General features: G+C 42.0%; 1 protein-coding gene across 2 annotated transcripts in view; it reads left to right on the top strand.

Annotated features, from left to right (window-relative positions):
* The window catches only part of B3GLCT (beta 3-glucosyltransferase), a 173406-nt gene that overhangs the window by 60441 nt on the left and 88210 nt on the right, over positions 1–24755 (top strand). Inside the window, exons 4-6 of one of the 2 annotated variants that reach the window (XM_044441554.1) lie at positions 769–827; positions 10392–10431; positions 12273–12382. In XM_044441554.1, the coding sequence (XP_044297489.1) occupies positions 769–827; positions 10392–10431; positions 12273–12382 (209 nt within the window). The remainder of the gene's footprint in view (positions 1–768; positions 828–10391; positions 10432–12272; positions 12383–24755) is intronic. The other variant, XM_044441555.1, reaches the window with a different exon arrangement.

Raw genomic sequence — 24755 nt, 5'->3', positions numbered from 1 at the left:
CTAGTTCCCTGATAGGATGGTAATTTATTTCCGTGAATATAGACATAATAATAATTCTTAATGTCTGACTTGAATAATACTGTCATTTCCTCACTCTGGGTTATGTGCCACCTTTTCTCCACCCCACCAGTCTACTTGGTTCTGTCTAAATAACAAACCTATTTTCAACATATGTAAGATAATACTGGTTCAGTCTAGTTTCTGACTTGTCATTATATCCCTTTAACAATGATGATTTGTTTAACATGACTTTCATGCTGCTGCTCACAGTTTGTACTCTGGAAGAATGGTTGCTGTTTCCATACCAGAATCTGATGCCTGGCATCATATCAGGATAACAGTAGCATGTAACCTGAATTTGACAGAGGTCTTCTCTAATGACAAACTTTAACCTAAAGGTAAAGAGAAATTTAGGTCTCCCATGTGTTAGCACATTGTTCAGTGAACTGAAGTATTAGAGTAGCCTGATGTTATTTTTTATAGGATTTGTTTTGACTTAAAGCCAGAATAAATTGGCTCTACATCAGAGAACGATTTTCTGTCCAGAGATGCATGAGAGTAAAATTGTCAGAATACTACAAATGATACTACTTTTGAAATAACAGAATTGCCTCATGGTCGAATAAGATTATTACAGGCATTCTGTGCATTTAAGAGATACTATAATCCAAATTGACTTTTTTACCCTATTTAGACATGATTTGTCAAATTGGAAAATGAGATACCATTTTGAGGAAAAGGTAGCTAACTTTTTCTTCCTATTTCCAGCTTTAGCTCTAAATGGTATGGCTGAAGATGTGAAGGACCAGGGTGAGCTGCTCTCACAGGTACTAAATTCTGTGTCTCACTTCTGGGATGGAAGTTCTGAAGGACTGTTTGTCCATAAAATCTGTCAAGCCCTTGCTACGAAAGACTTCCTTGACATGAAAGAGACAAGTGTCACAAATCTTGCTCTGTGGATTCTCTCTCTCTCTCTCTCTGTCTTGCATGCACATGCCCCCCCCCCAAGTGATTTGTCCTGTATGCTTCTATGATATGCTTTCATTTTGGGGCAGTAACTTCCTTTAAGTATAGCATTGCATGCTTGCTTGATCTGATTTTTATCTTGCAGTTCAACCAGGAAAAATGATATTTAGGGTAACTAATGGCATTTAGGTGGCATAGTTGCTATTCTTCCCACAGGCTGATTGTGTGGGAGGATCGATCACATGATTGTGTCCATGTTAGTGTTGTCCTAAGGAAAGTTATATCTTCAGTGGTCCTTAACCTTCAGAGATTGGTGGGCATATTTGGAATTCTGATACTGTGGTATGGGTGATGTCACACCATGTCTGCCATGGGATGTTTTCCATTCATAAAATGGCTGCCGTGGTCACAAAATGTGCATGCTGGTGAATTGATGACTTAAAGAAAACTGACATGCTCAAGAACCAACAATCAAGTCAGAGGACAAATCCATTCTTTTGAATCCAAATGAAGATGTTACTGGAGAGGAAAAATGCCACCTTGCAGTTACCAAAAAAGCCTTAAAAATTAAAACCAGGACAAGTTAGACTGACGGGCACCAAATAAAGTGTCACTGGGCACAAGCACCACATTGGAAACCCTAGGCCCACATCATCTGACCCTTCCATGGTAATATTATTTGGAGGAATACAGGATGAATTTATAGGGGAGCAGAAACCACATTCTTCATGTTACATAAGAACTGATTCTTCTGCTGTAATCCTTTTAATGGTTATTGCTTTTTATTGATTCAAGGATGGATATATTTATGTTTGATTTTTTTGTGTATATTATATTTTACTTCCATTAATGTGTGTCTTTGTCCTAAAAGGTGGCATAGAGACTCTTTGTTTTACATATGAAAGCTTCCATAGCATATGGTTGTATTGCAGTGTTCATAGACCCTCTTAAATAATTGTGCTCTTTTCTTTCTGGTCTTTGCTGCAAAAAGTATTCTAATTATGTTAATATTGGAGATACCAAAAGGTTCCTTCAGCTTGGTCTCATTTTTATTTCATTTATATGTAAAATTTATTAATTTTCTTTGCAGAAAATGCTGCTCAAGAAGATGTACATTTAAAAACCATTGTATAAAAATAAACTGCTACAAATAATGGCAGCAATAAAACAGCAGAATGAATGCAGCAGAATCTGGCAAAAAACTTTAAAGAAAAGTTTCTATTTCCAGAAGAAACTAAATAGTGAAGGGACATAGGCAGAAATTTAATTTCCCAGGGAAAGGAATTCTACAAAGCATGTGCTGTAAGCGACAAAGGCTTCACTGAATAATGTAATGAAGAACAAGCCTTCCCCAATCACCTTAATAAACAGCAATTAGCCATTCAGGGTTTTAGAGATATGAATTGGGACCTTGCATTTGGCAGGGAAGCTAATAAGCAGTCAGTGTACTGGGATGTTATGATCTTGCTTTTAAATACTGGCCAGCAAGTAAGCAAACTTATTCTGGGCTAATGGTTCTTCTAAATTTAACAACAGGCTGTATTCAAAGCACATTGCAGTCATTCAGCTGTGATAGTATCATTGTATGGGCTTGATTTGCCACCCAAAGTTTGGTAAAAGGAACTCCTAACCACCATGGATAACACAAGACTCAATCAGCAGAGAAGACTCAATTAGACATCCTCCCCTTACTACTTGATTTTATAAAGGGAGTATAACTGTCTAGAATACACTGTGGTAAAAGAATACATTTCTTTTACCACTGTACTAAATGCTGTAAAGAACAGGAAAAATGACATTATTTCTATCTAGGACTTTAGACAGCATGTTACTCAAAACCAGAAAAGATGCAAGAGGCTGACAATGAGAAAAGACCAAAATGTCACTGGGGAGCGGGTTGTTTTAAACATTAAAAAATGTCTAAAATCCAGAGACTAGAATGGGAATAAAATAAGAGCAAGTTGCAGTAGAGTACAGGTGTTCAAAACACTTCACATACATTATTTTCAGGTATGAATAAAACAGTACATATATGGAGTTGATGGGACATGAGAGTAAATAGTGGAAGTGAAAAGTGGAAGGGGAGGGGAATAGGGGCTAAGGTGCAAAAATCTTTAAAATGAGTTGAAAACTTGATGCTGCTACACAGAATATCAGGAAGCAGCAGAGATACTTTAGGAGCAGAATGATAGGGGAGTCTTGTAGGTGAACTCTACTGATCATTTACCATCCCAGCAGTCTATACTAGGGATTCTTCAGCCCACTAGTAGTCTTTGCTAAGACCAGCACAATCTACACCATAATTGCAGCTGATTTGCCAGGAGAACAAATAACATGCATTTCTGATTGTGCACTCTACCACAACAATGACCATGTTGTGTGCAGAATTAATATATAAGGAAATATACTATGCAAAATAGTATCTTGTGAAAGGGATCTTGAGGTATTGGTCAACTGGAGGTGGTCAAGACGAGTGCCACCCTTGGTTGCATAGCCAGAAGCGTGGCTTCTAGATTGAGAGAGGTATCACTGCCACTCTACATGACTCTGGTGCACCCACAACTGGAGTATTGTGTTCATTTCTGGGCTCCACATTACAGGAAGGATGTAGCCCGGTTGGTGCAGCATAGGACCACAAGGATTGTGGCTGGATTGCAGGGAAAGCCATATTTGGTGAGACTGAGGGTACTGGGTCTTTTCAGCCTTGAGAAGAGGAGACTCATGGAGGTGGATAGAGACCTGTTTTCCCCTGCACAGGAGGGCAGGAAGCGTTCCAATGGAGCAAAGTTCAGGAACCCAAGATTCAATGCCAAGAAGTACTTCCCGACAGGTAGGACCCTTAGGGTATGGAATGAACTTTGATGGGAGGTAGTTGAAGCCCCATTGGTGAGGGTGTTCAGCCAGCTGGAGCCAGGGGTCAGACTGGATGATCCAGGAGGCTCCTTCTGACTTGCTCTATATCTGTGTTTTCATCTATTTGAAGGAAAGATTTTTGTTTACTCCCTCCTACAACTCCTTTGAGCAGTTTTATAGTTCTTCGTCGTGGCCTCTGTGCATCACACATATGGGGTGCTGTGCCTGCACAGTGCCTTTGGCCGGAAGATTACAAGCTAACAGTTTATTTTACTCCGCTCCCCCTCCCCCACAGCCTATAAAGAGCGGAACATCCGCCATTTTGTTCAGTCTTTGCGACCGCCATTCACTGTGCCTCATGCCGCTTTCGACTATCGCTTTGATCATTACTCGTAGCCTATTTTTCCTCTTCTTATTGTTAATTCCCAGTTTTATATCCCTGATAGTTCTTGTTAGCTCTAGTTATTTCTACAGTTCTTGTTAGCTCTAGTTATTTCTACAGTTCTGTTGTTCTACCTTTCTACCTTCTTACTTCTTCTAAAAAAACAAACAAACAAACAAACCAAAAATACATTCTTACCTTCTGCACTATCTTTTTTTCCTCTTCTTGCGATGGCGCAGCGAGCGGCTTTCCGCAGATGTGCGGAATGCGGGTCGAAGATGTTTCCATCTGACCCACACGACCTATGCCTCCTCTGCTTGGGGGAGGGGCATAGGACCGACAAGTGCTCCCATTGCCTGGCCTTCTCCAAGCAGGCCAGGAAAAATCAGGAGAACCGCCTCCAGAGGCTCCTGTGGGATCAGGCTCTTATGCAGTCCAACCCACTCATCGCCGCTCTGAAGCCTGGCCCGGCTACGGTGGTCCCGCCCTCGCGCCTGTCAGACGAGGGTGCCTCTACTTTGAGGGCCCTACAAGCTTCTCCCAAAAAGAAATGCGAGAAGCGCAAGCACGCTGATGCCGACAAATCAACTAAGAAGGCCAGGAAAGAGAAGCCTTCTAAACCGGCCCAAAAGTCGAGGGATCCGGACCGGCCTCGACACTGCATCTCGGGTTCGACGACAGCGTCGGTAGTGGCGCCAACCACCGTACTGACTCCACCTGAGCCGGTACTCCAGGCAGCCATGAGGGTCACCCCTCAAGGGTCTCCCCGTCATGTGGCTGACCTCCCTGCCGAGCCACTTCCATCTCTCCAGCGGGGGTCGATCTCTGACGGGGAAATTCAAGACTCTTCCCCCAGGGCTAGGTCACCAACACCTATGCCCATGGCCACACTGAAGGCGGATGTGGTCGAATCCCTGCCCAGGGCCCACCGGAGTCGCTCCAGGGAGCAGCAATCCGAGCAATCCGAGGACTGGCGTTGCTTCTACTACTCATCTTGGGGCGAGCCATACTTGACCGGATACTATCCCGTGCCGAGGGATTGGTCCCCACCATGCTCTCATGATCACCTGCTGCTGCTGGATCCGAGGCGCACATCCCCAGTTCCCCGGGAGGAAAGCAGCTGGTCTGTCTCGCCAGTGGAGTCCTCTTCTTCGGCTCCTCTGTATTACGGCGCGGACTCCGATGACTCGGACGTCGATTCCACCTCTCCTGACGTCAGGGTGACCTCCCAGGGTCCTGCATCACCTGACGAGTCGCATGTCTCTTTTGCAGAGCTGATGTCCAGGCTCATCCGGTCCCTGGACATTGACGCTGTCCAGCGCCCAGGACCATCTACAGATAAAATCTATGACGTCGTCCTCAGGGAGCAGTCCACCTCCATCGTCCTGCCCCTGTTCACCACCCTCCGGTAGGCGATGATGCAGCCCTGGGACTTGCCCTCTCACCCTCAACCAACATCGCGGAGGTATGAAGCTATGTACTGGGTTCGGGAGGAGGACATACCATTCCTTCTCCGACACCCCAAGCTGAACTCGGTCGTGGTGCAGGCCTCCCAGGGTAGAGAGGCGAGGAGCCACACCGCTCCGCGAGACAAGGAGGGCCGCAAGATCGACTCCCTGGCCAGGAGGGTCTATGCAGCTTCAGGCTTGGGGCTGTGTATCTCGAACTATGAGGCGACGTTGGCAAGATACCAGTATTTTATAATGCAATGCCTCCACAACGTCGTCTCGGCCCTCCCAGACTAACAAGGCGAATTGGCCAAAGTATTGATCAAGGAGGCGATGCACGTCGCAGTACAACAGTTGTCCACAGCCAGGCATCTTGTGGACACTAACTCAAGGGCCTTGGTCGGTGCTGTTTCTCTTTGTAGGCATGCGTGGCTGAGGAGTGCCAACTTTCCCGAAGAGACCAAGCGTCGTATCGAGGAAATGTCTTTTGATGGGTCCGGGCTTTTCCATTCGAAAACGGACCATAAACTCAAAAAACTTCATGAGTCCCACATGACGGCCCGACGGATGGAGCTCCAGTCGCAACCGAGGTGTAAGTGGCCATGGACCTGTCCGCCCTACAGACAGCCTTACCATCCCAGGCAACAGCCTCAGCACAGGCAGCAACAGCAACGCCGCTGACAACAGCCCCAGCAACGCTACCAACAGGGCGGCTGCTGATATGATGACAGGAGGCACCGATGACGGGACTGGCGAACCATTCCTCTACTCTATCCTATACCCACCCCCCTCTCATGTGGGGACCGGCTGCGAAGCTGACTCCCCATTTGGGAGTCCATCACATCTGATGGATGGGTATTATCTATCATACAGCACGGCTATAGGATAGAATTCGATACCGTTCCTCCATCGAGTCCAATTAGGTTTACATCTTGCTCACCAGTACTGCTCAATGAAATACAACAACTTCTTCGTAAAGGAGCGATTCGTCAACTAACTCAATATGACGGACTTCATGGATTCTATTCTAGATACTTTACAGTTCCCAAACGGGACGGTGGCCTATGTCCGATTTTAGACTTAGATTTTAGATTTACGTTTTGTCTCATGGAAAACAGCATTCCTAGTTGCGGTTACCTCAGCCTGGAGGGCCAGTGAACTCTGCGCTCTACACATAGACCCACCTTATCTCAATTTTCACAGAGAAAAGGTTGTCCTGCGGCTTGATCCATCTTTTCTGCCTAAGGTGTCTACACCCTTTCACATGGGACAAGATGTTATTTTACCTTCCTTTTTTCCGGCTCCGTCTACTCTGTTAGAAAGGTCACTACATTCACTTGACGTTTGGCGCTGTTTAGCCTTCTATAGATCCAGGACAGAGTCTATTCGACGTTCACATAGACTTTTCGTTAAATATGCTACCAGGGACCAAGGCACCCCTGTCACTCCACAGAGACTTTTTAAGTGGATAGTTCATACCATCACTTTGTCTTACCAACTGGCTAACATCGACTTGCCCACAACCCCTCGAGGCCATTCGACTAGGGCTGTGGCTGCTTCATCTGCCTTCGCATCGGGAATACCGATTGACGATGTATGTAGAGCTGCTACTTGGGTGAATCCTTGCACTTTTGCCAGACATTATCTTCTAGACGTTCAGGCTCGGCAGGATTGCTCCTTCGGCAGAGCCGTTCTTTCATCTGTTCTTCGTTGAGGACACCTCCCCTCCTCCATTATGGTAAGCTTGTTAATCTACCCATATGTGTGATGTACAGAGGCCACGACGAAGAAAAGCAGGTTGCTTACCTGTAACTGATGTTCTTCGAGTGGCCCTCTGTGCAGTCACACAACCCACCCGCTGGCCCCGCTCGGTGTCGGTGAGTGTACCTTTGTCGTTATCGAATGTTATCATTATTTCTTGGTACCAATATTGTTCATTGTTGTCTTGGTACCGATACTGTTCATGGTAGAACTTATTTTAGAAATCATTTTTTCCACATGGGGGCTTCCGTCTGGTTGTCAAAGACTGAACAAAATGGCGGACGCTCCGCTCTTTATAGGCTGTGGGGGAGAGGGAACGGAGCTTTCCTGCCAAAATAAACTGTTAGCTTGTAATCTTCCGGCCAAAGGCACTGCGCAGGCGCAGCACTCCATATGTGTGACTACACAGATGGCCGCTCGAAGAACATCAGTTACAGGTAAGCAACCTGCTTTTGCCATAGCTTGACTTTTTTGTTTTTATTATTTGTCTCAGACTACACAAAGTGGGCTCTCAAGCCGTTATTCTCCATCTCAGTGGCAGTATCCACTTGTGTGTTATCTTGGAGGGATGGTCTATAGTCTTTTATTGTAAAAACCATCCCAAGATGATTGTAGTGGATGGTATATAAAAGCTTTAAATAAATAGTTACTCCTCTTTCTTTACATTTTTTATAACCATTAAATGTGCAGATAGCAGTAGGTTCCTTTTTAACCCAAATTCTTTGCACTTCAGCCAACAAATGTATATTCCAAAAAGCAACATTGTAGTCCTTTACAAAGCCTACTTTGGAGGCACTTGAGGAAAGTGGGTATGAGGTTCTAGCAACAGCAAACTCTTTGGGAGTTTTGGGGTGTTCATGTGACCCTGGGCTGCTCTCACTTTTTCAATTACTCTAATTCTTTTTGTTGTTTTTCATTTTCTAGAAAAGTAGGTGTCTACACGTAGTCCATGCAAAGTATCACCAGATGCTCTTAAAGGGTTACTTCCTGAATGTCCCCATTGGGATCACAAAAAAGGACTTGACAGCCCACTTTTGCAATCTCAGAAAAATACTCCTTTTAAAAAAGTAAAATTCAAGCTATGGGAAATATAAAATATCTTGTGACAGCAGCAGGCAATGGGAGAAACCTTAGCATTCCAGTGATGCCTTCTGGGAGACCTGTAGGATGGTCCAGGATGGTAAAGAACTATAATGTGCCTGGTCATTTTGTGGGCATATTGTGGGCTCTGGGCTTACAAGCCACACTGCACCACTTGTTTCACAGTGTGGCTTCTGTTTTTGTGTTAACCTACACAGTGGCAAATTTGGAGAGGCAGGGTCTACTGGGAGCCTCTGATTTAAGGTGGAGATAAAGGAAAGGGTAGTGGAGCAGAGAGAGAGTGGTCATGGCCCAACAGGAGGGTTTCATTTAGCTGGATGTGACTCCCAGGCAATGACTTGAATATTGGAGCATATGTAGCCTCTCCTAGGGGTAAAAGTGTGCACTTCTAAGGGCATAACCTTATGTATGTTCACATTGCAAATAGTCTTAAAATTCCCAACACTGCTGGCTGGGGAATGCTAGTAATAGTAGGAGGACCCCACCCTAAGTTGTTCTGTTGGACCTCTTGAAATGCTGTGATTTTCTGGGTAGAGTTCAAGAAATGGTTCCTCTTAACTTGTCACCACAACCTGTGGGTAATCCCAAAAACCATACACCATTTCAGTTTGTTTAGTGGCTGCTGATGAGCAGTTGAGATATTTTTAGAACATGGTTTCCTGGGTGATGTTACTGTGAACTCTGCTCTGCAACACAAAGCTTAAATTTTGGCACAAATATACATATCTTGGAGTTACTGGATTTATTTTGCCCTCTGGAGCAACTTTTTCATATTTATTTAGATGGCAATATAATTTGGAATTCTGGCTTTTCCTGAAATTAGTATTCTCATAGGTGTTTGGCTACAGATGCTTCTAAGTGAGGTGGTCTTTTCATTAATCTGTAAGCCCTTGCTGTATCTTTTGCTCCTACTGCTTGCAGAAAGAATTAAGCACTCTTGGGGAACACTAAATTCACTCAATTCTGGAATGGGGTGGGTCAGCATTCTTGTTCCAGTTAGGAAATCAGCATTTCTGCTCATTTCAGGACTTCCCTTTTGAAGTGCTAAATCTTTGTTACATTAACTGGTGCATCCCACTTACACAATAGACTTAGCTGGATCAACCACTTGTGCCACAGTATCTATGAGGTAGAAGAGAATCTCTGTGGGTGTAAGTGGTCAGATGAATACTGACCTCAAATTTCTAATAAACTATAATGTAATTTAAAATCAGTTTTACTTTATATAAGTTCATTTTTGCTAGGGCTGATTTACTGCACTAGCTAAGGATATAAAAAGGGAATTAACTCTTACCTTAGTCACAAATTCATTGGCTTAGGCATGATACTCTCCTTTAGCACCAGCTCATCATAATACTGACTTGACTTTACAGGGCTTCTTTCCCCTCTTTGTGTGTGCTGGTTGTGAACAATCTAATTAGCATAATTATGGGTTGTCATGATATTTGAACCCAGTAGGTAGCTGGGGTTATTTTCAAACCATGCACAAGCTATGAGTTTCAGGATGGATAGTGAACCACCTCTGCTAGCCTGGCTTGCTGCATTCAGATATCATAACAATCCATAATCTGGCCAGGGTAGTTATGGTAATCAGGTGGATTTGTGATTGGTACACTCCGGGAGGAAACAAAGACCACTGTGGTTTATTTTCCCTCTAGATCATGCAAATATTGATATCTCTTAAGCTCATTAAATAGTGGAAATATACTACATAAATGGTGATGTTATATAGTTTTTGTTGTAGAAAAAATATTTTACATGAATTGTGACTGCTTGGTGTGATTACAACCTGTTAGCATCCATAGGGATTCGTTAAATGCTTTATATGTATACAGTTATGCTGTTTGCATTGTGATGTGATATTTCTTTTCTTAATGCAGACATCTGAAAAAAATGGAAACTCAAGTAAAATAAGCAAAGGTAAATAAACCCTTTCAGTATTTCAGGTTGTCACTAGGCTAGTAGATCCAGTCATTTATATCTCGAACATTGTCATATTTTTCTGTGTAGTCCATTTCTTTGCTATTGGAAACATAACTGCTAGCTTATTATGATTGGACCACAGGATTATGCACCTCCTTTTGTTCTGCCTTAAGTACAAATTCTTAAGAATTTAGGAAGAAACTCTGGATCAAGCCATCCATCCACCTAATTCAGAACCTTGTTCTCCATAGTAGGTAGCCAGATGCCTTTGGGAAGCTCACAAGCTGACTCCAAAGCAACAGCTTTCTCTAGTTCTTACTCCCAAGAACTTTTATTCAATAGCATACTGCCTGTGATCCTGGAGGTTGCATCGGAAGTACTAGCCATCAACAGATGCTATCCACCATGAATTTCTTTGAATTCCCTTTTAAAACCATCTCAGCTATGGTAATCAGTTCATATTCTGGCAAAACATCCACAAATTAAATTAAATGTTAAGAAGTATTTTCTTTGGTCTGTCTTGAATCTCTTGCTGATTAGTTTAATTAGATGACCATCAGTTCTAGTATTATTTGTATAGGATGACAACATACCTCACTCCACTTCTCTGCACCATGCATAATTCTATGAACTTTTGTTTGTTTAATCAGCAAACATTTTTTTCTAAACAACCTCCTCCCACCCTACCCAGTCCAGCATTATAAATAAGGTGCTTGATCAAATTTTTGTCACCCATTTCTGCATCTTTTCCAGCTCTGTAATATCTTTTGAGATTTGATGAACAGAACTTTATATGATACTCCATGTATAGCCACACCATAGATTTCTATAAAGGTCATATAATTCTGTCAGCATGAATTTCTAACCCCGTTTTAGGCAGGAGTGCTAAAGGTTAATTACCTGATACCAGAACAGGTGCCTTGTCCATTTAACTTATATTATCTACTGTGACATTGGGTGTGTTTGGATGATACTTTAAGACCAGGGTGGCTATGTAGCCTTCTTGGGTTAAGTTGCATGATGGCCCCAGCTGTGCCTGACTGATGATGAAGTACAGTCATGGTCCTGAGGCACCACCACTCTTCTTCACCAGCTTTTTGGGACTTATATGACTGTTTTCTGTCTTCACATGCATAGGATTGCTCCTTGGACTTTGTATTTCTATATCTCCATTGTCCTGCAGGGAATGAGCAAACAACCAATTAGTTCAATGAATAATAAGTTGCTATACAACTTTTCAGTGGGAAGATACCAATGTCTTTTGCACAACATATTTTCAAATGACAGAATATTTGAACATGTGGATATCAGGCTATTACAAACTAGTGATAAGATGTGTCATTGTAAAAAAAAAATCCAATAAGTTCTATTATGTATGCCTCACAGAACATAAGGTAGTGTGCATTTGCATCAGTGACACAAACTTAGAGTTGTCTTTACTGGGCATGATGCATCTTCTGCAAAAATAACTGAAGAAACTGTTTACTTTAGGCCAAAGGGTAATTGCTTTATTCTCAGTGTAGAAACAATTTTTCAATTCAATTTGCTGTACACCTTGTGTGAACTGTAATGTTTTTACTGAATCTTAATTTTCACAGCCCACTGTTTCTGAATTAAAATATCTGTGGAAAGTTTCAGCAAAGTTAAGAATAAATAAGATATTGCTATTATTTCATGTCAGATTAATGCTTTTTCATATTGTCATCCATAAATTTTATTAGGGTTCAAGCATCCTTGTTGATTGGTTTAATTGATGTTTAATTGAGTATGCTACTTTCAGTAGTGTTGGTAACACCTGGTTTTGGTTCCTTTTAATTATTATTTATTTTGATTTACAGAACTGAAAGAAATAGTGTTTGTCATCCAGAGTCAAAGAAATTCTTTTCATCTGAAAAAAGCAGAAGACCTCAAACAAAGCATTTTAAGACAGGCTGCAGATCTTGGAAAGGTATGAGTAGATACAGTGATATATATATATTGGCTCTACATAAAATTTTATTAATCAGATATAATTCTAGAATGCATTAAATATATATTCCCTTAATATGAAAACAGTGCATCTGTTCTGTTTGATAATCCTTTCAACAGTTGGTTCTGCCCTATGTTCCACAGTTTTTCTTCCATGTTGAATTTCTGTAATGGTTTTCCAAAATTATGCCTATGAACTTGCCCACACTTAACATTTATTGGCTCGTATAAATCCTTATCCCCATTTAAACACACCATGCATGATAAAACTTGAGTTTTCATTCCACTCCAAGTTTGCAGTGCTGTTTACAATGGCTTTAATATTTCTTTGATTAATGGAAAGGTCTCAAAATTTTAGCATAGATGCTTGTATACATTGTGAACTGTTCATATACAGTCAGTTGAACCTAGAATGCTTTTTTCCCATCATGGGTTAATATTTCTTTTAGAAACAAGCTTATCTGAGAACCTATGGCTTGCACCAGGATTGTTTAATGTGGCTTATCTCAGGCAGAGCAGTTTTTTTCATTAGTGTGGGGAATAGAGCTGTTGGGAAGAACAGCAAAAACCACTGTGGCTCCTTGCGATTTTGGTAGTCCCACCTCTGTTCTCCCTCAGTCCTTTTTAGTGCCTTCCATTTTAGGATAAATTCTTATTTTTGTCATAGAAATCTTGAAGAATGAGCACCTGATAATATTCTGAATGTGTTTGCAATTTTCATTTCCATCCTGTGAAAGTGGGCAGGGGTAAATGTCCACTGCTAGGGATTTTGCATATTTTTCTCCTCAATCATGTCTTTAAAATTTGTGCATCTTTACCCATTCTATCCTTGCTATTCCTTGAAATCTGCATATGTTTAGTGCTGCACACTGCTCTGTTACCCTCATATACAAGGACAGCAGCAGAGACCAGTAGAAGGAAGCAACAAGTACAATGGTGGGGGAAGCCAAAAGCAGCAGGTGGCTGCAAGTAAGAAGGCATTTTAGGGGTAGGGGTAATTTGTTTAGTAGAAAACGTAGCAACCTTTAAAATGGAAGGTGTTTACTAGCAAGGGAAACATTTAACGGAGGATGTAATTGACAAGGAAATGTACAAGGAGGGAGTAACTGTATGCTTAGCTAAATAATGGGCAGGGCGTTTTGTGGTCTTGTAGACTTGTGCAGGACATTGGGAAGAGGGATGTGCTATTCTCACATTCATAAGGGCAGAGAAAATCCTTTAATTTTTGCAACCTGTTGCAGAGTATGAGGGAGAGTTTCACTCAAGAAGATTAAATTGACAAGAGGGGGATATGGATGTGCTTGTTCAATAGCAGAGAAGCAGTCTTGTGGTCCATAAATTATGAGTACATCCTTATATTCATAAGGGCTTAGAAACTTAAAACCCTCTGTTGATCTCATGTGAAGCTGAGGAGAGTTTCCATCATAAGCAGGCTGCAAAGACCCCTGGGAAGTGTGTCAGTGTTGTCCTGGAGGACAGAGGGCTCTTGAAGGAGAAACAAACTATAGCAAGCTGCTAAAAAGCTATTGTCTTTGTGGATTAATAAGCCACATTCCATGGCTTATTCTCAGAGTAGCTTACTGTGACATGTGATTTTGGCCATTATTAGACACAAGCCCTGTTTTGGCAGTCACTGAAATCACTAGCTCACCTGAGGCAGTACCATCCATGCCTATACTTTGAACTCTAGCTCATATCAGAGATGTTTGGTCTAGAAAAGAGAGAGAGAGAGAGTTAGGGGTGAAAATTGAATCTATGAAGTAATCTAGAGAACATGGTGGTAAAAACTTGATAAAAACAGTTGGCTTTTAACACAAAAATCTTATTTTAAAATCAGGAATGGGCAACTAGATGTCCATATTCCTTACACTGTTAAATGTAATTGGATCTTTTGGCTATGTAACTTCTATGGAAATCATTCTAGAAACTTAGTTTTCCCCAAATGATGGCTTGTCAGAAGCACAAAGCCCTAACTTTCTCCCCAGAATTTTTAATCCTTGGGCTAGTTCATATTTCTTGTTTACAAGAGCTAAGGCTATTCATTAATTTCATTTATTACTTTCAACATTTTTAATCACTCCTTTCATCCATGGAGGTTGGATTGGCATATATGATATTCTCTTCCTCCCATTCCCTCTTATCCTCACAAGAACCTTTTAAAGTTAGTTGAGAAATAAGGACTAGTTCAGGGTCATCCAGTTAGTTTTATGGTTGAGCGGTGATTTGAAGTGAAGATTCCCTGGTCCCTGTTCTATCTGTAACTCTTTACTGACCATATTTTTGTACACTGTATTGAGATTTTGGTATAGAAAAAATTTAAATAAATAAATAAGGGTTGTGTTTGCTTCCTGAAGGCCAGACTTTCTCTTCCTTTCCAACTCAAACTACTGCTATAAGAAAGTTAATCTGTAGATCAGCTTTTTGGGGCGTGCAAAATCTTAGCAGAACAAAGAAAGCCAGTACGGTTAAAATTGCCTAAAATGGTTTTTGTTAGTGTTTGGAAAAACCTAAGTTGTACAAGCTCTTAATTGCTGCTGCTGCTACTTAAAGTGTGCATTTTGTTCTATGTGGACTCAGCTTTATTTTTTTCTGATTTTCTCAGAATCAAACAAAAACTCTACATTCCACTTGTAGCTTGACTGTAGCCATGCAGATATTATGGATAGTTCATCATAGAATAGAAGAAAGCTGTCAGAAGGTTATTTTCTAGAGTGCATGAGAAAATGGTGGTAGAACTACAGTGCTGTGATTCAGCTTTCATGATTTTACCACAGTGGATGCAACAAGTTAAGATAGCATTGTGCATCTACTACTGCAGCACTACTTGGCCAGCACAAACATCTCTCTTTAAAAGTGTCTTTAAGTTCTCACCAACATTTTACTTTGCACCTTCACTTTGACAATAGCAAAATCTATTTTTCTTTGTTCACAACTTTTAAAATTATTTTTGTAAAGAGAAAGAAAGAAAATACCAAGGAATCTTATAGGAATCTTGCATATAATATCAAAATCTCACAATAAAGCCAGTATCTCTTCTATGCACATTTTGAGTAACTACACTAAATTAGAACTCACAGAAGAATTCTGATTTCTTAATATTGACTTGTTTTCTGTTGATTCTAATTCAGCATAAAATAACAACAAAGCAGTTGCATTTAAATTACAATTCACCAATTTAATATTTTATTTATTTATTTATTTATTTATTTATTTATTTATTTAGAAAATTTCTAGGCCGCCCCATTCGCCGAAGCCTTGGGGCGGCTTACAAATAAATAAATTAAAATACATAAATAGCAATATAAAATACACGTAACTGTATAAAATAAGTCGCCCTGGCCAAAAACTTTAAAATAAAAAAAAACATTAACAATTAAAATGACGCTTGAATAAAAAGGTCTTCACCTGGCGCCGAAAAACAAATAATGACGGCGCCAGGTGGACCTCTCTGGGGAGCACATTCCATAGATTGGGCGCCACCGCAGAGAAAGCTCTCCTCCGAGTACCTATCCTCCTAATTTCCTTCACGGAAGGTTCCCGGAGAAGGGCCTCTCCCGCTGATCTCAGGGGGCGGGCGGGCATATATGGACGTACGTGCTCCTTCAGGTAGTCAGGACCCAAGCCGTTTAATATTTTAATGATATTAGAATAACTCTTTGGTGCTGATGGTGCCAATCAAAATTTCCTTGTTCAAATGAAAATGTTAGAATATGCGCTTCCTTCCATCTATTGCTCCATTTCATCATCTAACACTGTCTTTTTTCTTTTTATATAAAATTATCTTCAGATCATATAAATCTTTTGCCTTTTTTCACAACCTTTTTACCTTTTCCAGAAATGCATTTCTGATGACAGTTTTAAAACTTTGTAGTAATTAATTCAAATGTGTTTGGCTTGCACTTGTCAACAGTTCATATAAGTGTCATACCTTTACCACAGTGTGATGACTTGTTCTTAGTTTCTGAAAGACTGAGCACGTGATTGTGATATGAATAAGTACCGTATTTTTCGCTCTATAAGATGCACTCCCCCCCCCTCAAAAGTAAGGGGAAATGTCTGTGCGTCTTATAGAGCTAATGTGTGTGTGCCCGACGCCCGGGATGCTGCTGGCCCACCTGCACCACGTGGCACCACCTGGCCAGCACGCGCTCAGCGCGCGCTGCTCCACCCACCCCCCTGCGCAAGTGAGAGCTGTGCCGCTCGGGGGGAGCGGTGCGAAGGAGGAGGAGCCGTGGGCTTTAACCCGCCGGCCACATGGAGAGACGGACTGCTCACCCCCACCGCCCGGGAAGACCTGCCACCGCCACTGCACTGCCCGGAAGACCACCGCCGGCACGCTGCCGGCTCGGCTGCACCATACCTGGCCGGCACGCGCTCTGCGCGCCCTGCTCCACCCCCCTCCTCCGGCGCAGGTGAGAGCTGTTAATCACAGGTCGGTGTGTGTTTTCAATGGCAACCCGTCTTTTAATGAAGCCCATGGGGAAGTGACGGGGAATGTGCCTGTGATTATCAGGAAGCTTTCCATGAATCCTTCCTCTTAAAACTAGGTGTGTCTTATGGTCAGGTGCGTCTTATAGAGCGAAAAATACGGTATCTCTGCCTTCTCACTCATCCTTTTCATAATTTATTCCTGGTCTTCATTTAAAAAGGGTATGCACTCCTTCTTGAATGGGGTAAATGTAAATTCAGGTATGATAGAAACGAAATTTCAAAATACACTACATTTCTGTCTTGGAAACTGGTAATTTTGCATTTAGTGCTAAGCATTATATAGGATCTTGATACTAGATGAATTTCAGCACAAGGTGAATTGCTCACAGTTTCCTTCCCATGGTAATCTCCTATGCCTCTCAGAAAACAAAGCAAACATCCTCTCCTGAGGTCAAGAAAGGCCTGGCAGATGAAGCAGTGTGCTATAGCAGTGGTTTTCAATTGCTGGTCTATGGGCTGATGCTAGTCCACCAGAGATTTCCTGCTGGTCCTTGGGGGGGGAGGGTCACATCCAGCTCCACCACCTCTTCCTCAGTTGGCTTTGCATTTGTGTGTGGTGGGGGGGGGGGGGGGGTGCCAGCGGTGCTGGTGGGGGGCAGGGAGGGGAGAGATGGCTTTTTGCTCCATGGTGGTTTTTGTTATGCAGTTACTATGCAAATACTGTGCTTTTAACTACCAATGGTAATATTGTATTGCTTTATACTTCCTGCTTCCTGTTCTTACCTTCGACCCGGATGTAGTAATACAGTCCTTCATGACTCCTCAGACTAACAGCCTGCAGTGTCATCAGTTCTATACATGAAACATGGTGTCAGAAGTGACTTGAATTTGGTCAGAGCCTCTTGTTTGGAGTGCAGCAGTCCTGGGACACTGATTTGTGAGTTACAGTTTGAGACTGTTCATTGTGCATTTTCTGATACTGGACGGCTGTAAGGCTTACCTACATCATGGCTGCTATGAATTGCATACCTCCCCCAGAGGGGATGAAAATCGGGGGGGATTGTAACAGCAACTGGGAAACTTTCAGAGCTGAATTTGAGGATTATTCCCTGTCTACAGGGCTGAATGAGAAACCTGCAGCAGTGCAGGCAGCCACTCTGAGAAGAGTCATGGGCAGTGAATGCAGGCATGTGTATAAGCACAATCTGAACCTCTCAGCAGAGCAGCAGGAGAATGTTACAGCCATTCTGGATGCACTAGAAGCTTAATTCAAACCTGCTAAAAATGTCATTTATGAAAGATATGTGTTTGGATGCTGCAAACAAGAGGAGGGAGACTCTCTTGACAACTTTGTTACTCGCTTACGAGAAAAAGCAGCTACTTGTGAATATGGCACCCTGAAAGATGAACTAATAAGGGACAAAATTGTTTTTGGTATATCTAGTGAGAGCACATGCAGGCGTCTTCTAAGAGAACGTGACTTAATGCTAAGCACAGCCATTGAAATGTCATGCAGCAGAACTCACTGACAGACATCTGAAAGTGATGGAACAGGACAGACAGACTGACAGCATAAATGTTTCAATGCAGCGACGGAACATAAGCAAACTGCAAGGACAGCAACACATGCTTAGCACAAATGCTGCCAACTCTACAGCATGCAAACATTATGGGACTGTGCATCAAAGAATTAAAGAGCAGTTTCCAGCATATGGGAAGTCTTGTAGGTCTTGTGGAAGAGCAAATCATTTCGCTAAAGTTTGCTTGTCAAGTAAAAAACAAGTGTCATCTGGGAAATTACATGCTATGGAGGATGCGCCTGCATATGAGGAGGAGCCACGCACCGCTGAAATGATATACAGCAGTGAATTAATCGGTGCTCTGCAATCCAGAGGAAAGAAATGGTTTGTCACTTTAATATTAAATATTAAGCCTCAATCCTGCCAGCTCGATTCGGGAGCAACATGTGATGTGATGTGCTTAAGAGACAAAATGACGTTAGCACCGGAAGTATCTCTACTGTCAAGTGACACCAAACTAAAGTTGTACTCAGGTGAAATTATGAAATATCTTGGACTGTTCAGGACAGAATGTGTCATATGTGGACTGACACACAAGCTAGAGTTTGAAATTGTGAAAGCTTCCCAAAAGCCACTGTTATCTGGCTCAACCTGTGAGTGTCTAGGCCCGATGCATTTCTCCATCCCTGCAGAGTTCATTGTGATGGACAATCAATTTAAAGGGCCCTCGACAAAACAACTGTTACTACAGGAATTTGGTGATGTTTTTACAGGGCCTGTTGAATCTGTTCCGGGGGAAGTTCATTTAGACCTTGATGTAAGTGTCCCTTCAGTCCAGTGTGCACCATGCAATGTGCCAGTGGCCTTGAAGAGGCAGTTAAGGCACAGCTTGACCAGTATGAGGCTGATGATCATATTGCACGAGTGACTGAACCAACTGATTGTATTAGTAATATGGTGATTGTAAAGAAGCCTGATAAGCTAAGGATATGTATAGATCCCAAGACCGAACACTTCAGTTGGTGCAAAATAGAGCTGCCAGGTTGCTGATGGGGACGGGGCGTTATGCTCACATGACTCCAGTCCTCCGTCAGCTTCACTGGCTTCCCATTGAAGCCCGGGCCCAATTCAAGGTGTTGATTATGACCTATAAAGCCCTAAACGGCTTGGGTCCTGGCTACCTGAACAAGCGCTTACGTCTGTATATGCCCGACCGCCCTTTGAGATCTGCGGGAGAGTCCCTTCTCCGGGAACCCTCCATGAAAGAAATTAGGAGAGTAAGTACTCGGAGGAGGGCTTTCTCTGCGGTGGCGCCCAACCTATGGAATTCACTCCCCAAAGAGGTCCGCCTGGCACCGTCGTTACTGGTTTTTCGGCACCAGGTAAAGACCTTTTTATTTAAACATCATTTTAATTGTTAAAACATATGATCTGGCCAGGGCAACTTCTTCCTTCTCTTTTCTCCTCCTATATTATTTATTTACTTATTTTATACTGATAATTTTAATTTTATATTATTATGTTTGTAACTGTATTTTTTGTATTTTTGTATTTAATGGTAATTTATTATGTTCTATTGTATTTCAATGTATTTTATTGTGTTGTAAGCCGCCCCGAGGCTTCGGCAAGGGGCAGCATAGAAATGTTATAATAATAATAATAATAATAATAATAATAATAATAAAAAATTTTGAACCAGGCACTGAAACAATTTCATTACATAATGCCAACTTTTGAGGATGTTTTGTACAAGCTGCCTAAAGCATGTCTGTTCACACTTGTTGATGCCTGGGACACATTTTTACAGTGTAAGTTGGATACTGCAAGTAGCTACATGACAACCTTCTGGACTCCCTGGGGCAGGAAAAGGTGGCTCAAACTGCCTTTTGGAGTCTCAGTTGCACCAGAGGTGTATCAACGTAAACAACATGAACTATTGGGCGGACTTAAAGGTATTGAACCAATAGCTGATGACATACTTGTAGTTGGCTGTGGGGATACAGATGGAGAAGCAGAGCAAGATCATGATCGCAAACTGCTGGACTTGATGAATTGTTGTAGGCAAGTGAAACAGACTTGGCATGAAAAAACTCCAGTTCAAGGTCAAAGAGGTCCGCTTTCATGGTCATATCCTTTCAGTGGAGGGTTTGAAGGCTGACCCAGAAAATATCAGGGCAATACTGGATATGCCGCAGCCGAAAATGTGAAATCTCTGCAGTGCTTCATAGGATTTGTTACTTATTTGGCAAAAGTCCTACCATATCTCTCAGAGGTTTGCAAGCCTTTGAGAAGACTTCTGGACAAGGATGCAGTTTGGCATTGGTTTCCTAAGCATGATAATGCAGTGCAGGAAATCAAACGTTTGGTCATGGATACACCTGTCCTTAAATACTATGATGTTACAAAACCGGTAACTATTCAAAGTGATGCAAGCAAAAATGGACTCGAGTGTTGCCTGTTGCAAGTTGGACAGCCTATCGCTTTTGCTTCAAGGGCACTGATCCCTTCAGAGCAAAACTATGCACAAATTGAAAAGGAATGTCTGAGTATTGTGTTTGCCTGCCAGTGCTTTTCACCCTACCTCTATGGTTGTGACAAGATCACGGCAGAAACTGACCGTAAGCCTCTGATATCTTTTTTCAAGAAACTGCTTTTGTGTGCACCTAAACGCTTACAGAGCATGTTGCTCATGTTACAAAACTACTGTCTCAATGTGGTTTATAAATCTGGACCTGAAATGCACATCAGTGACGCTCTTAGCAGAGCTACTGCAGCAGGTGGTACATCTGAGTGTACACAAAACACAGTTTGCAGTGTTCAACAGGACCTGGATGTCCTGTCACAGATTAATAATTCAGACTATTTAAACGTCACAGACCAGCGACTGCTTCAGATAAAACAGCACACAGAAATTGACGAGAGTTTGCAAGTACGTAAATCTGTTGTTCTGAATGGCTGGCCAGATTCAAAGGAAGAGGTGCCATTAATTGTGAGAGAATACTGGACTTTCAGAGACGAAATCGGCATTCAGGATGGCATACTATATAAGGGGCCAAGAGTCATCATTCCTAAATCTTTGAGATAGGAGATGTTGAAACGCATTCATGCCAGTCACATTGTTGGTGAAGCATGCTATAGGCAGGCACGAGATACCCTTTACTGGCCCAACATGCAGAATGAGATTAGAGACTTTGTTAGTCGTTGCTCAGCATGCAATGAGTATGCACAAGCACAACAGAAAGAACCCATGATGTCACATGTGCTGCCCACCCGACCTTGGCAAATTGTAAGTACGGATTTACTGAGTTATGCGGGGCAAGGTTTTCTACTAATTGTTGATCATTATTCTGACTTTTGGGAAATTGAACTCCTTCCTGACCTGTCTGCTGAAACTACAGTCAGGCGTTGTAAAGTACAATTTGCACGTTATGGCCTACCAGATAGGGTAATCTCGGATAATGGACCCCAGTTTGCATGTGAGCAATTCAGAAGATTCTCTACAGATTGGGGATTTGTGCATGTTACCTCATCCCCGCGGCATCCACAAGTTAATAGCAAAGCAGAATCAGCTGTAAAGATAGTGAAGAACTTTTTCAAGAAGTCCAAGTATGATGGTAATGACCCGTGGAAGGCCGTTCTACATTGGAGGAACACCCCGACCAAAGACATGGACAGTAGTCTTGCACAGCGTTTGATGTCAAGGAGACTGAAGACTTCATTGCCTGTGGCCAACAAACTGCTTGAACCTTGTGTGGTTACAGGTGTTCTGGAGAAACTGCGACGGAGGAAACAAATCTCCAAACTGACATATGACGTGTCTGTCAAAGACTTACCTGAACTAAGCATTGAAGAGCCAATCCGTATGAAGCCACTTCCTGGTGACAGGACTGGTCGCTGGAGACTGGGTACCTGTGTTCAGAGGGTTGCCCCTCACTCTTATGTTGTGGATGTGGACAACAGTCTCTACCATCGCAATCGAGTGGATCTGTGAATGGCAGAACAACCCACCTCACAAGCTTATGAGAGTCCTGCACATGATTCTCCGAAGGTGTTCAGTGCCCCTAGTCCTGCTGGACCAAGTAAGCAATGTAGAGACAAGACTACTGTCATATCTGAAGGAAACAATGAGGATGAAATAATGCAACCGCACATACCTGTAAGTTCTTCTGTGCCAAACACACCAGTCAGGAAACAGGGCAGTTTCTTATCAACACCTTCTGGAACTTAACAGCTTTTACCAGGCAAAATCCCTGTGGCCTTGCGAAGCGGCCGAGTTTCAAGACCTCCAGTTAGACTTAATCTGTAGCCTATCTACTAGTAACACAGTATGTTATGTTTAATATTGTTCGGGATCTGTTTTTAAGTTAATTGTTTACACACTGTTGAATTATACGTAAAAAAGGAGTTATTTATTTATATCCTGCCTTTTTCCTACAAAGGGCTTAAGGCAGCTTACATCTCCTCCTCCATCTTATCCCCACAACAACAACCCCGTGAGGTAGGTTGGGCTGAGAGTCTGTGACTGGCCCAAAGTCACCCAGTTGGCTCCATGGCTGAGCAGGGACTAGAACCCATATCGTCTGAGTTCCAGTCCCATGCTTTTAACCGCTACACCACACTGGCTCTCTGTTATGGAGTTTCTATGCAAATACTGTGCTTTTAACTACCAATGGTAATATTGTATTGCTTTGTACTTCCTGCTTCCTGTTCTAACCTTTGACCCGGATGTAGTAATACAGTCCTTCATGACTCCTCAGACTAACAGCCTGCAGTGTCATCAGTTCTGTACATGAAACAGTTTTCCTGTTTTTGCTGGTCCCCAGCTGTGGAAAGGTTGAACACAACTGCAGTATAATATGAGTGGGGAATCACTGAACATTGGCTGGAAATTTGTTGCACAGGAAGATATACATGCTAAGGGCACTGTTCTATGCATGTTTAGGCAGAAAAACATCCTAGAACTTAGAGCAGCCCTCAGCCAGCCATGCTAGCTGGAGGAGGAGAAGAGGTTATTTCCCCCCTCTGAACACATTGCATCTGAAATTAGTTATTTGCATCAGCCTTCATCTCCATTCTGGCAAGTCCTCACCTAAACCACTTTTGTGGGGGCAAGTACGTCCAAAGTTATATATCAAATAGAACTTGGAAGAAATTAAGTTCCAGAAGTTAGCAAAGAAGTGAAATGAGTTCCTGAGCCTGGGTGTCATTTACCAGAGCAATGTTGAATTCAAATGTTATATTGTTGATTTAATATAAACTAATTTCATCTGTTTATATATCATTCTTCAACTGAATGGTTTCTAAGAGAATTTAAATTAAAAGAAAATAACAAAAGCATTATAAAATTACACTTCCATAAAAAGACCAGAAACCAAGCAGCATATTCTAGATTAAAATGGAGAAATTCAAAAGCTTGAAAGAATAAAAAGGGTTTTGCCTAATGCCAAAAACATTGGACGGTCCAAAAGCATCTGTTGTTTTTAAAGTGCCAGGTGACAATAAAACAGGATGAGTGATGAAATGCAATGCAAGTGCAAAAAGATGCATATTGGGGTCAGAAAATGAATACTCTCTCTTTATATTTCTATTCCTTTCTTGAAAAATACATTCAGGGATAAAAAAAAACAGCTGGTTGAAAGCTGATGCAATGAAAAATGCAAATTCACTTAGAAAACACATTAAGCAAGTTGTGGTTAGGAAACAATCAACATCAAAACAATGGTTATAATACCATTAATAGATTTTCTTTATTTAGACTGTGATGCCCATTTCTAGTTACGAATATCTTAGCAGACAAGAAACATTCAGAAAGTACAGCTTATAGAGGAAACAGAATATGAGAGGACTTTTCTGATGGAGAATGGCTCTAACAGTTGAATAGAGACAAATCTTCTTGAAAAGGAAACATCACAACTGCTGCCCACCTAACCTCTGAAGGTGGACTTGCAAGGAGATTTAATTAGGAAGTAAGTTCAAGTGGAAGATGTAAATTTGTCAGACATTTTGATTTCAAAATATTTACTGCCCCTTTGCTTCCTGCACATATAATAAGACTTAACAATGCTCACATTTGTAGTTTATAGAAGATATTTTTAGAATGTCACTTCAGAGACTTAGTCACTTCAGCAAAGTGACCTGAAGGCCCTTTACTGCATTGAAGGACTGCTCCAGCTTCAGGTTTACTTGGTGGCACTGGCAGGTAGTCATGAACCTCAATATTTTTCTTTTCAGTGCTAAGAAGTGATGCCACACTGGGCACTCTCAAATACAGTGGTACCTGGGCTCATGAACGCCTTTGTTCACGAACAAATCGGGTCACGAACAACAATTTCATTAAAAGTTTGACTTGGATCGCAAACTCCACATTGGGTGTCGACCAAGATTGCAGCCATCTTCCCCCCC

This window comes from Varanus komodoensis, unplaced genomic scaffold (genome assembly GCF_004798865.1).
Source record: "Varanus komodoensis strain SLA01 unplaced genomic scaffold, ASM479886v1 scaffold4, whole genome shotgun sequence".
In the NCBI taxonomy this organism is placed as follows: domain Eukaryota; kingdom Metazoa; phylum Chordata; class Lepidosauria; order Squamata; family Varanidae; genus Varanus; species Varanus komodoensis.
Note: the sequence above shows the minus strand (reverse complement) of the source record. Positions and strands in the feature narration are given on the sequence as shown.